Source organism: Mya arenaria, chromosome 13 (assembly GCF_026914265.1).
Source record: "Mya arenaria isolate MELC-2E11 chromosome 13, ASM2691426v1".
NCBI classification, from domain to species: Eukaryota; Metazoa; Mollusca; class Bivalvia; order Myida; family Myidae; genus Mya; species Mya arenaria.
The window spans coordinates 29,853,404-29,867,074 of record NC_069134.1 but is presented as its reverse complement, the minus strand read 5'-3'; the positions used below and the strand labels follow the sequence as shown (position 1 = coordinate 29,867,074).

General features: G+C 34.9%; 1 protein-coding gene across 5 annotated transcripts in view; it reads left to right on the top strand.

Moving 5' to 3' along the window:
• LOC128215430 (neurogenic locus notch homolog protein 3-like) overlaps positions 1 to 13,253 on the top strand; it is a 40,368-nt gene extending 27,115 nt beyond the window's left edge. For 3 of the 5 annotated variants that reach the window (XM_052922115.1, XM_052922113.1, XM_052922117.1), the window contains exons 2-4: positions 8,536 to 8,694; positions 9,427 to 9,612; positions 10,892 to 13,253. In XM_052922115.1, the coding sequence (XP_052778075.1) occupies positions 8,536 to 8,694; positions 9,427 to 9,612; positions 10,892 to 11,094 (548 nt within the window). In that variant the 3' untranslated portion in view covers positions 11,095 to 13,253. Of the gene's footprint in view, positions 1 to 331; positions 651 to 6,269; positions 6,434 to 8,535; positions 8,695 to 9,426; positions 9,613 to 10,891 lie in introns of those variants that run through there. The other 2 variants (XM_052922116.1, XM_052922114.1) reach the window with 2 other exon arrangements.
• The last annotated feature ends 418 nt before the right edge of the window (positions 13,254 to 13,671 follow it).

Sequence of the window (13,671 nt, the reverse complement as noted above, 5' to 3'; positions counted from 1 at the left end):
TTAGTCCGAAATTATGCATTTTGTGCGTATTTTGTTACTTTTTTATCCTATATTGAAATAAAAAGTCAAATTGGACGAGTTAAGGGGGCCAGGGGGATGGGGGGAGCGTATGCGTCTCTCTTCGCCTTGATCCGTTGGTCTATTCTATTTCTTTGCGAGGGTTGAATCACACTTCAAAGACAATGCCATACAAACGTTCACCCGTACATGTTTCCGCAAGTAATAAAATATCGTATAGTTAATATCCTGTATTCTTGAATGCAAGAGGTGGTTTCTGAAACAGGATGTTGGGTAAACGTTGAATATACATATGTACAGAAGGCCATCAATATTATTACCGCTGCATATGTAATAAAGATAAAAGTGTGTGGGTCGGAATAGTAAAATTTTCTCAATATTTTTTGTTCGATGTTATCCGAAATAGCGTTTAAGTGTCCGTATAGTTTATCTTAGCCATTAAGCCGCTTAATGTATGTAGCTTACAGGCATACCGTCTCTGGTGTATTCGCCATCTTTGTATATAGTTACAACATACGGCGGAGTGACTACATACATATCCTTGTAGTCATACATTCTGTGAGATTATTATACAGCAATGGACGTAAAATGGACATTCCGTTTGGGGTTTCTGGCAGCCATATTTGTCATAGGTAAGGGTCGTTGGTTCAACACTAAGTTGCCAATAATTTATTGTAATGAGTTAATTATAACGTATGCATTAATCGTGGTGAAGGAATGAGCACTTGAAATAGGGTATTATTTGGTGAATTATACATAATACATTCCATACCTATATGGTTGGCGCATTTTTATTATTTAAAGAATATATGTTATTGATGTTTTTCAATTTATTTTTTATTCAAGTTATAAAGTGTAAATTGCATTCGTGACAAAATGCCGTGGATCTGGTCGGACAGGCTGAACACCGATCATAGCCGAGTTTAAACTGTTATTTATATATAAAGTTTGATAAAACGAAAATTTTCCCAAATAATTGCCGTTGGGAAAATATATGTTATACGCCACTTAAATTATAAAGCCAGACCGTTGCCATGACAAATAAAAATCAAATTAATTCCGCCGAGGATTTAATATCAATGAATTTGTATGCCCAATTATGTATTTCAATTATCTAGTTAGTTAAAACAGTTATGGAGAATAACACACATTTTGTATATTTTTTATCGTACTTCATACACCAACCATATCTTACTGAGTTTGTTTTATCTCAGAGAATCAACGCATCATTGGAAGTTGGTTCAGGATCTTCGAATTATCAAACACATCTGGAGGCATATTTCAGGCTAACAAGGCAGAGTGATTTATGTTTACGGATTTACCTGGCGTTTTCAATATCCAGATATTATAAACCAGGTTCCGCAAAATACTACCGCTTGCACATTTAAACGTCAGTATATATATATATATATATATATATATATATATATATATATATATATATATATATATATATATATATATATATACCTCGTCACCCAGAACCGGCGAACCTTTCTTTTCTATAACCGATCCGTTATATTTTGTAACCGATCCTTTATATTCTGTAACCGATCCTTAATATTCTATAACCGAACATTTATATTCTATAACCGAACCTTTATATTCTATAACCGATCCTTTATATGCTATAACCAATCCTTAATATTCTGTAACCGAATCTTTATATTCTTCAACCAACCTTTATATTCTATAACCAAATCTTATTATTCTATAACCGAACCTTTGTATTATATAACCGAACCTTTATATTCTATAACGGAGCCCCCCTAAATTCTATAACAGAACATTTTTATTCTATAACCGAACATCTATATTCTATATATATTAAGTGTGTTTTCTATGGTCAATAATTAAGTAATCTTCACACACTTGCCATGGCCCGTCTTTGACAGAATAAGTATATTGAACGGCCAATGTAGCAACGACAAAGCCTCTTATTTGTCATGACCATGGCTCTGTATAAGTATTAGTTATATGGCTATCAATACAGCGGTGGCACCAGACTGACTTTGGGACCCAAAACCTTACCTTTGTGCATGATATTGTTTGTCCGAATTATTTTAAGTCAGATTTGTGAATAATGCTTCACAAACGACGGCGGATAATCGAATGTAATGAAGTCGAATATGGATATGTCTTGTAATGTAGTCGAATATGGATATGTCTTGTAATGTAGTCGAATATGGATATGTCTTGTAATGTAGTCGAATAATGATATGTCTTGTAATGTAGTCGAATATAGATATGTCTTGTAATGTAGTCGAATATAGATATGTCTTGTAATGTAGTCGAATAATGATATGTCTTGTAATGTAGTCGAATATAGATATGTCTTGTAATGTAGTCGAATATGGGTATGTCTTGTAATGTAGTCGAATATGGATATATCTTGTAAGGTAGTCGAATATGGATATGTCTTGTATTGTAGTCGAATATAGATATATATTGTAATGTAGTCGAATATGGATATGTCTTGTAATGTAGTCGAATATGGATTTGTCTTGTAATGTAGTCGAATATAGATATGTCTTTGTCGTGTAATGTAGTCGAATATAGATAGTTCTTCTTATGTAGTCGAATATAGATATGTCTTGCAATGTAGTCGAATATACATATGTCCTGAAATGTTGTCGAATAGAGATATGTCGTGTAATGTAGTCGAATAGAGATATGCCGTGTAATGTAGTCGAAGATAGATATGTCGTGTAATGTAGTCCAATATAGATATGTCCTGTAATGTAGTCGAATATAGATATGTCTTGTAATGTAGTCGATTATAGATATGTCTTGTAATGTAGACTAATTTAGATATGTCTTGTAATGTAGTCGAATATAGATATGTTTTATAATGTAGCCGAATATTGATATGTTTAATTATGCAGTCGAATATAGATATGTCTTGTAATGTAGTCGAATACAATTATATCTTGTAATCTGTAAAAATATTGTAATGTAGTCGAATTTAGATATGTAGTGTAATGTAGTCGAATATAGATATGTTTAATAATGTAGTTGAATATAATATGTATTGTAATGTAGTCGAATATAGATATGTTTTATAATGTAGTCGAATATTGATATGTTTAATTATGCAGTCGAATATAGATATGTCTTGTAATGTAGTCGAATACAATTATATCTTGTAATCTGTAATAATATTGTAATGTAGTCGAATTTAGATATGTAGTGTAATGTAGTCGAATATAGATATGTTTAATAATGTAGTTGAATATAATATGTATTGTAATATAGTCGAATAAAGATGTGTCTTTAAAGTAGTCGACTTAATGTATGTATTGTAATTTAGTCGAATTGAAAACATGTTTGTCTTGAAATGCTGTCGAATTTGAATAATGTCGTGCAAAGATGTAGCATATAAATAGTGCAGTCGAATATAAATTCAATGTGAGTATTTTATGAAATATATGCGAATATAGATATGTCATGAACTGTATGCGAATATATTGAATTATGGTCGAATATGAGCATTTCATGAAATGTAAGCGAACACAGATATGTCATGAACTGTATGCGAATAAAGCTATGTCCTAATATGTAGTCGATCTTAACTAATGTTTATCTTGAAATGTGGACGCATACAAATATGTCTTGGAATGTAGCTAAATACAACTTATGTGTGTCTTGAAATGTAGACCAATACATCTAATGTGTGTCTTGAAATGTAGACCAATATTGATATGTATGAAAGTGTTGTCGAAAATAATTATGTCTTAAAATGTAGTCAAATGCTGACTTGAATAATGTCTAAAACAGGCACATTTAGTCGAATATAGACATTAAATGGAATATAGTCGAATATGGACATTAAATGGAATGTATTCATATATGGACATTAAATGGAATATAGTCGAATATGGACATTAAATGGAATGTAATCGAATATAATACATTAAATGGAATATAGTCGAATAAAGACATTCAAACGAATATAGTCGAATAAAGGCTTCCAAACGAATTTAGTCGAATAAAGACATTAAATGGAATATAGTCGAATAAAGACATTAAATGGAATATAGTCGAATAAAAACATTAAATGGAATGTAGTCGAATATATACATGAAATGGAATGTAGTCGAATACATACACTAAATGGAATGTAGTTGATTATGGACATTACATGGAATGTAGTTAAATATAAACATTCAATGGAATGAACACAAATAAAGAGTATTAACTCTAAGTACATTTTTGTTTCTTCATCTAAGCATTGTTGTTGTCATGGAAATGAGTGCGGAACTGGAAGACCACGCCTAAAGGACCAGTAAAAGAAAGAGCCGTTATTCTAACGTACATTGTTCTCCTGTACACAAAATATTCTTGGAACGAACAGGCGTCTATTTTTACTTCCGAATATTTTATCGTTGTTTGTCCAGGTGTTGTTCTTAGACATGACTTTCTCATGGCATATGGCGCGGTGCGTGTCTGCTTGATGTTTTTGATGAAATTCTTTACCATACATTGTTATAGAATTTTGCAATTTAGTAGCATTAGATCCATCAGCGAGAAAGCACAAACGGATTGCTGATTTTTTATACAGTATTTGGTTTTCAACATCCGGGGGTAAAGTTTACCTTCCATCCTGTCTCGGTAGAATTTATTACATTAGATATGCCAAAAGTTAATTGTTAATATGTTGTAATGTTGCTTTTTAGGCTGTCACCTAAACAAAACAACACGTTGATGTGGTATTTTTATTAATTAATTGTTGTTTTGCATTTAAGCTGCACTCTCTCTCAGATATATTGCCATTTTTACAACTTTATTTTGTCTCGGAAAGAGCAAATATTTGCATAAATTTCTGCAAACCAATGATTTAAGATTGCTGACAAAAATCAGATCGTAGATTTTTATATTTCCGTTCGAAAAAAAAAGGCTTGAACCGTTACTAACGGTTTAAGAAAAAAGCTTAAAACATCATATTTTTTAACTTAAGTTTAAAAATCTGCGATCTAAAATTTGTCAGAAGTCTTATATAACTGGTGTCCATGGATTTTCGTAAAAATTGGCTCGTTCCAAGATAAAAAAAATAAAAAAGTTGTCAAAACGTTCAATCTGTGAGAGTGCGGCTTTAAATTCTTTGCATGTTCGTATTGTAAGTGCGCATCAACAACACGTTTTTCGTTTTACAACATCACGAAATGATGGGCAATCATCTAAAGTGTACAACTATTGCTGTTGTTGTTTTTTGGTCTGTACACAGATCCGATATGGCCTTTCTTTTTGATGACTTTCAAACAAAATAATGCATTAAAAATGGCATCGACCTATATAGTGCCCCTTAAAATTGTTGCCTTAAGTTGGTGATGAATGCGGCTTTTATGAGTGACTTACTTTTTAACCTGACGTTGTATTTACCACTCACCTGAAAAATCTCATAATTATACCTTAGACTTGGTATCATTTTACGACTGAACTCTGTCATAACCATGCAAATCATAATGTTTGTATGGACGTTTTTTCTGAGGTGTATGATCAGACAGCGTAGCCAACTTAGCCAACTTAGCATCATTCGTAGCTCCTCGGCCATTTTTATGCTGTTTTCGATACAAATGGCCGAGGAGTTCTGAATGACTTAGCAATAGTTTCAACGCATGGCAAACAACTTGACATGACCATAATATAAGGCCGGGTAAAACGTGCGGGGATGTTCATGTTTCTGGCCGAATGAATTAGGTAGCCACGCAGACTTCAGTGGCGGGAACAGGGATGGACGTCAAAGGGAGCGTTACTTAAGCTTTTGTCGGACTTGCGCTTCTCCATCCGAACCGAAATTGTTTAGTTTAAAATAATGATAGAACGGGGGTACTCCCTCGCGAAATTTTTAACAATATTTACTTCGAAATTATGCATCTTGAATTAAATAGTCTTGGACGAGTTTAGGGAGCTGGGTGGGGGGATCCCCTTGATCCGTTAGTTTATTTCTATTCTTGGCGAGAGTTGAATCATACTTCAAAGACAATGCCATACAAACGTCCTCCACCCGTACATGTTTCCGCGAGTATCAAAATATCATATATTTAATATCCTGTAGTCTTGATTGCAAGTGGTGGTTTCTGAAAAAGGTATCCGGTTAGGTAAACGTTGAGAAAATTATGTACAGTACGTAGGCCATGAATATTATTACCCCTGCATATGTATTTTTTTTGTTCGATATTTTTCGAAATAGCGTTTAGTGTCCGTATATTTTATCTAAGCCATTAAGCCGCCAACCGTATGTAGCTCACAGGCATACCGTCTCTGGTGTATTCGCCATCTTTGTATATAGTTACAACATACGGCGGAGTGACTACATACATATCCTTGTAGTCATACATTCTGTGAGATTACTATACAGCAATGGACGTAAAATGGACATTCCGTTTGGAGTTTCTGGCAGCCATATTTGTCATAGGTAAGGGTCGTAGGTTTAACACGAAGTTGCCAATAATTTCTTGTAATGATTTAATTGTAACATATGCATTAATCGTCGTATGAATGAAAGAGTATTTACCATTGTCGTATTCTGTGAATTATACCAATACATTCCATATCGATATGGTACGTACATTTTTTTAATTATCGAAAGGATCTATGTAATTGATTTTAAATTGATTTTTAAAATGTATCGCATTCGTGATCATATGCCGTGAATCTGGTCAGACAGGCTGAAAACCGATATAGCCGACTGTTTAAACTGTTATTTATTTATATAAATGTTAAAACGGACAATTTCTCAAATAATTGCCGTTGGGAAAATATATGGTATACGCGACTCAAATTATAAAGCCAGACCGTTCACGGTTGTCATGACAAAAAATCAAATTAATTTCGCATTTCATATCAATTTGTATGCCAAATTATGTATTTAAATTATTTAGTTAGTTAAAACTGTTATGGAGAAAAACACACATTTTGTATATTTTTTTATCATACTTCGCACACCAAACATAACTTAATGAGATTGTTTTATCTCAGAGAATCAATGCTTATGTATAAACTCATCATTGGAAGTTGGTTCAGGATCTTCGAATTATCATACACTTCTGGAGGCATATTTCAGGCTAACAAGACAGACTGATTTGTGGCCTCGTTATCTTGGTCAGAGATATGAAGGCTGTTCGAGTTGATTTCCTATGGCATTTCCCTGATTTACCTGGCGTTTTCAATATATACCGAACCTATATATTCTATATATTATGTGTGTTTTCTATGGTCAATAATTAAGTAGTCTTCACACACTTGCCATGGCCCCTCTTTGACAGAATAAGTATATTGAACGGCAAGGGCGTAGCTAGGCTTTACTGAATGTTACGCACGAAAGGGGGAGGGTGTGGGAGGGGAATATCATTGTAGCCGTAGGGGGGTTCGGGGTGCTCCCAGGGGGAAATGGAAAATGGAACTAACATGTTAAGCACTGATGTGTATTTGGAGGGATTTATAGGTTAATGGCCGCCGACTTTGTAGTTACCAAGTTATTAATTTAGGCTCAGTAAGCTATCGAACACAGAGAAACCATGCTTACTATAGCTAATCTTCCCTTTATTCTGATATCAATATTTAACTTAGCCCTCGTCTATGCTATTTCTGGCCATAATTATTTTTTTTCATTTTTCAAATTGATCTTACGAACATGCGTAAGTGCGTAACGCTGGCTACGCCCCTGAACGGCCAACGTAGCAACGACCAAGGCTCTTATTTGTCATGACCATGGCTCTGTTTAAGTATTAGTAATATGGCTGACAATACAGCGGTGGTGCCAGACTGACTTTGGGACACAAAACCTTAGCTTTTGTACATGATATTGTTTGCCCAAATTATTTTCCAGTCGTGATTTTTGAATGTGGCTTCACAAAGGACGGGGGAAAGTGCTTTGGGTGGGGGACACTCCAGATCGGTTGCTGTTTTTCACATGCTATACCCAACACTATGTCTTGCTGCACAATCTTAAATTAGAAATGGTAAAAACAAGTACCATACATATGCGCTGTTGTTGATAAGTCGCTGAAATACTGTGCGAACTGTTAGAAAGTATTTTATTGTAAACAGGGTTTGCATGCGCATGGCTACAAGAACGTATATTTGGTAATGTAAAAAGCTATCCGTGAATAGCATTGATGTTCAAATATCGCCCTGTCAGCAAGAAGGTAGCCTGCCAACATTCTGTGTTCAGCATTGGAGACTATGAGATCGTTCTAACCTTTAAAACCCGTCCTCGAATGTTTCGTTATTTTATTGTCACTAACATGGTATTTTCTTTAAAAAAATATCGTCTTAATCTATAACCACTTTATTTTAGCATTTCTGACTGTGGCTTCTGTCCAATCGATAAGTGCAGGGCCTGGCCACTAGTATGCCCCTAAAGTTAATCCAAAACGAGTTAGGATTTCACATCAACAAAACCCTTTTTCAGTATTTGTGAAATGTGGCTGCGGCAGAACCCTAGATCCAAAACCTATAGTTTTTATAACCAGCTTAGATAAATACAACTTCAAAGCAATCAAACTTCTATTTCAGTGTTTGTGAATGTAGCAGCCCAGACGACGACGTTGGGGCCTGACTTAGGTCCTCTGGAGCCAACGTTCGTGACTTGCGCGGAGATGAACTGTCCGCCGAACTCGAAATGCGTGGAAATGGACCTATACACCTACTGTGAATGTGCAGCGGGGAAAACAGGTGAAAACTGACAGGATTTTGTTGTCTTTTTTATGCTAAAGACTTATTTTCCCTGATCGTTTAAAAGTTTATTTATTTCCTCACGAACGATTTTTCCTGAAACGCAAGACAGATCATCTTTTAAGGGTAAACACAACGAGTAAAACGCTAAAAATAGTATACACATTGTTTTCGGACCTAATTTTTTTTGGTGTAATACTTTATTACTTAATTTGAACTGAAATAAATTATTGCATAAATAAATAAAAGTCCTTAGAGTAAAGTCATAAATTTTAACGCTAAATTGAAATAACTACGCGCTCTACTTGCAGCGTAGTTAAATGTAAGGTTTCTGACATCGTAATGCACCAGTCAATTGTAACCAAGGCCCCCCATCCCCATGTCCGGGGGTATACCGGGGATAGACGGGGAAAAGGGCCGTGTTTTTACTTTCCATGTGGCCCCGCGGTGGTTTTGTCATAGCGCCAAATTAAGCCGAGATTGGGCCTTATATAGAGTCTCTGGGGTGCGGGGGCATTAGGCCGGGGTTTAACCATCAATTCGTCCCCGCAGGGCGGGGATTTTACCCGGGGTTGGCTGGACCGAAAGTCAAAGTCCCGGCTATTCCCCGGACCTGGGGGGCCGTGGTTACAAATGACTGGTGCATAAAACGTCCATATACATCCAAGGTTGTTCTCAATGTAAAATGGCCGAGGGCTTTTGAATGTACAATTATGAGTGTTCTTTATTCAGGAGTTAACTGTACGGAGGACGACCCTTGCTTGGAGACTAAAGAGAATTGTCCCGCGGGCATGACGTGCTATGGCCCCTGTAATCCTAACGTGTTCTGCGAAGGGGCGACGGGGATCCCACACTGTACCACGTGTATAGCCGGCTGGATTGGGAACTCCTGTGACAAGGACGAAGATGAGTGTACATGTAAGGCATAAACAAACTTCTGGTTCTGGTTACCCGATGCTACCTACGAAATAGGCGCCGATCCAATCGTTTTTATAGTCAGTCTGTTTAAAAAAAAGTATGTTTGTGTGTGTTTTAATATGAAGTTGAAAAAGCTTTATAGAGAATAGTTCTACAATGCCATTCCCCAATCATGACAATAACGTTCTTACATAAAGCCTAATAAAAAACAAACCTACCTACCCTGGACAAGATTTAACCTTAACAACCAAAATTATCGGTTTGGCCTATATAAGAAGCAATATTTTAAAAAATGACAGCAAACTATTGATTACTATTTCAATATAACCCCTCCTACATCTCATAACTATTCTTACATAGAGGAAGTCGCACTTCAGTACGGAAGGGGGGAGGGGCGTCCAAGTTTAGTTTCTATTTCAATATATGAGACAAAGAGTAATTAAATACACCCAAAATGCACCATTTCGGACTAGAAAATGTTAAAAATGTTCGTGGGGCGTACCCTTAACCCTCTGTCAACACTTTAAACAAAATAAAGTTCGGTTCTGAGAGCGTGGCGCAAGTCAAAAAGTTACGTCCCTTAGTTTCGCCCCCTCTAACGTCGAATCCTGGAGCCGCCCCTGAACAGAGCCCGGTATTCGTAATATGCAATTTAGATTAAATGTTCAACTTAGTAGGAGATTTCATTCCTACTATATTGAATTTAAAGTAAATTAATGATATATGAACAACAAAGTATAAAAAATATGGAAGACAGTAGTCTTAATTATGAATTCATATAAATACACACGATTTTAAGTGGAGGGGATTTAAGATAAAGAAATTTTCGCGAAGTTCACATTTTTCACAAAGATACTTAAACAAAATTCGGCCCCAGAGCTCTGTTTTGGTTGCTTATTATACATTGTTCCAAAACTCGCTAGATATGTAAACGCAGACCAAATTGTGGTAGTTATGTAATAGAATAAAATGTTGTATTTTTGCATGCACAATAATCGGATAATTATCTTTATTATCGTTTTGATGGCATTTTTTTTTTCGCACGGTACTTTGAAAAATATCATCAACAACAGCAGCAGCATGTTAATCGTTGGGATGATATTTATAACTTGTCTCGTACGGTACTTCGAAAATTATTATTTTCAACAACAGCAGCAGCACCGTCACCACCACCACCACCTTTTTGCATTTTATTTGTTGGGATTATATTTATATTTATGATATTTATAACTTGTCTCGCACAATACTTGGAGTTATCGTATATTCTAACTTTTTTCAGTATACGAAGACATATGCAACAAACGCGGAAAATGTACAAACACTATTGGCGGATACAAGTGCGCGTGCGAAGCCGGATATACGGGAAACTCGTGCGAATTGAAGGGCGGGCCCAGTAGCGGGGCTATCGGACGTTCCATCACACTACTGACCGTGTGGATTGCCTCGGTTGTGCCTTTTCTGTTGCTTCGAGTTCGACTTTAGGCTTTGATAAAACAAACTTGCTGCTTACCTTGAAGCATTAAATGCGCGAGAATATGAGACGGGGTGGACGGACATGTACATGTTTTGGGTTCTTTCTTATCTCGTTGCACAACGGGAAGGGGTTTCGAAATGGTATACAAATGTACATCTCTGTTTAAACAAAGCTTAAGTGGCGGAAATTTCCAACCTGAACTAAGTGGCCACCTGTCTTAAGCAGCCACTTTGACCTTTTCCTCAAGGTGGCCACTTAATACAGGTTTGCCTGTAGTTATACAATGTGTTATAGTGCTGAACTATATCTTCTATTCCAACTTGCAATAACTTGTATTATATGGGAACTAACTGCTGCGTATTATAGTGTGTGTGTTAACATAAGTTAATGCCCGTATTTTGTAACGGTCTTGGGCGACATCTTTAAATGGACCGTCAAAGCAAAATCTTCGTGTATGTCTGTTCATCATGAATTGGCAATATAATATAAAAGTAAAAAAACATTTGTAAGGCGAGTGGTTGATTGTATATACCAGCGGAAGAGTAGGTCTGGGTCGTATTACTATACATAAATCTGAGTCGATTTTTTTCAAATCAGTGTTGTTTTTTTAAAAAAATGAATATTTTATTTTCTCCCTATATGTCATCAAATATATTATCATACATTTATTGCAATGTCCTTTTTCTTGCCTTATTCTTATTTATTTTAGTTGTAAAATCATTGTTAGTGGGGTTTTTTTTTGTTGTTGTTTTTTTTCACTTAGTTTAAATTTTTCACTAAGATGCTTTATGAATATAGCCCCTGAACTCAGCTCCTGACGCGTTTTGAATGCGGTTTTGTTCAAGATACCTGCCTGATTTGTGTATACGTATTCATCGTTTATTTGATTTTAAACGCCAGCTTATTTCCTGGTAGAATCATTTAAAATTAGTTTTCAATAATCTATAATAACGAATACGGTTTATAGTTTTACGTAAGTAGTTCCATGACGTTTTCTTCAAAGACGTCATAAAATAGTGTATCCCATTAATCGATTTATGTTCAAAGATACTTTTATTAAATTTTAAGTCTTCATTGCAATAAAGATAATTATGAATGTTTTAAAAGCGGAACATACTGTTTTCCGCCTAGTTCTAGTTTTACGTAATTAGTTCGTAATTAGGACGTTTTCTTCAAAGACGTCATTTAATATTGTTTATATTTTTCTGTTTGATATTTGGTTTTTGTTCAAAGAGTTTTTATTAAGTTTGAAGCTCTTCATTGCCATTAAAATAATAATGTTTAAATAGCAGAACATACTGTGCTCTGCCTTTAAATTTATTTCATGACTTACACGGCGTTCAGTGATGTTTCTTGGCTTTTGGATACACACAACAATTGAATAAGATAAGAATCCTATTTTTATTAAAACATAACAAAACATCACAAACATTTGATAAATTTCGACAGCAGCTTGATAGATGTTTTTTTTTTTCCAAAACAAGGCAAACATTGTGACTGCTCGAGATCTGCTCCTGTCCAGGATCTACTCCCAGACTGGTAAAGTCAATAGTGCAGCTAAGATGTTAAAGTGACACTCTTATTTAAATTCAATACATACTCATGTATAACAAACATAAATTTTGAGTGATAAACCTTTAACTACTAGTACTTACTAAATAATGCATTTATGGAAAATATGTATTACTGAGAACAAGATTGGAACCGTGAATTTTATAGCTGTAAACGCACAAATATTAAATGGCTGGTGAGTGCTAAAAGATTTACAGTATTCAACTATCGTCTCATAAGATAGAAATACCGTATTTTCTGAACATTTCTTTGAAATTACATGTAATCACAGTATCCTATATAAGAACTATTGTTTCCGATATTTATTCATCCTTTTCGGTAAATTAAGATAATTGTATTAAATGTGTTACATCTTATCTGGGTCTAAAAGTGCATCTTTAAGCGTTTGTGTCAAGATTATGTACATGTATGAATGTAAACATAATCATTATGAGTTTTAGTTAGCAGAGATATCTTGCTTTATAAGTTACTCTTACTGGGATTAGTATGCACTTATATACATAAGTTTAACGCTTTTGAAGAAAAAAAAAACAGTATTATATTTGCACGTGTAAAGGCCTATTGATATGCCGGTTCAATAAATATATTTTCTTTGTCTTGGCTTCCTTTTTTCATCAAATAATGATCTAATACAATAGGTATCAAATTAAAACAGAGAAACCAGAAATTGAAAGCCCAATAAAGTAGTACGTAGGAAGTGTTTGGAAACATATCGTTGTACCGGTTTCAAACAAGGGAATGCATCCTGGAAATATTTACAATTTTGGTTACTTATATTAACCTCCCTTTGATAACGTTGAGCCGTGAACTAGTTTTATCTCATTTTGATCTCACGAGATCTTCATTCCAGCGCACAAAAATGACCACAAATTAAGAAATTGTCTGACTACATAGTAGTCAACGTTACCAGCACTAATCATAAGCAACAAGTTGTGTGTTTGCTTATTCGTTGTTGTTTTTTAAATATTGGGACTCACTCATGTATTTGGACCAACAATTAGCTCTTTGGTAAT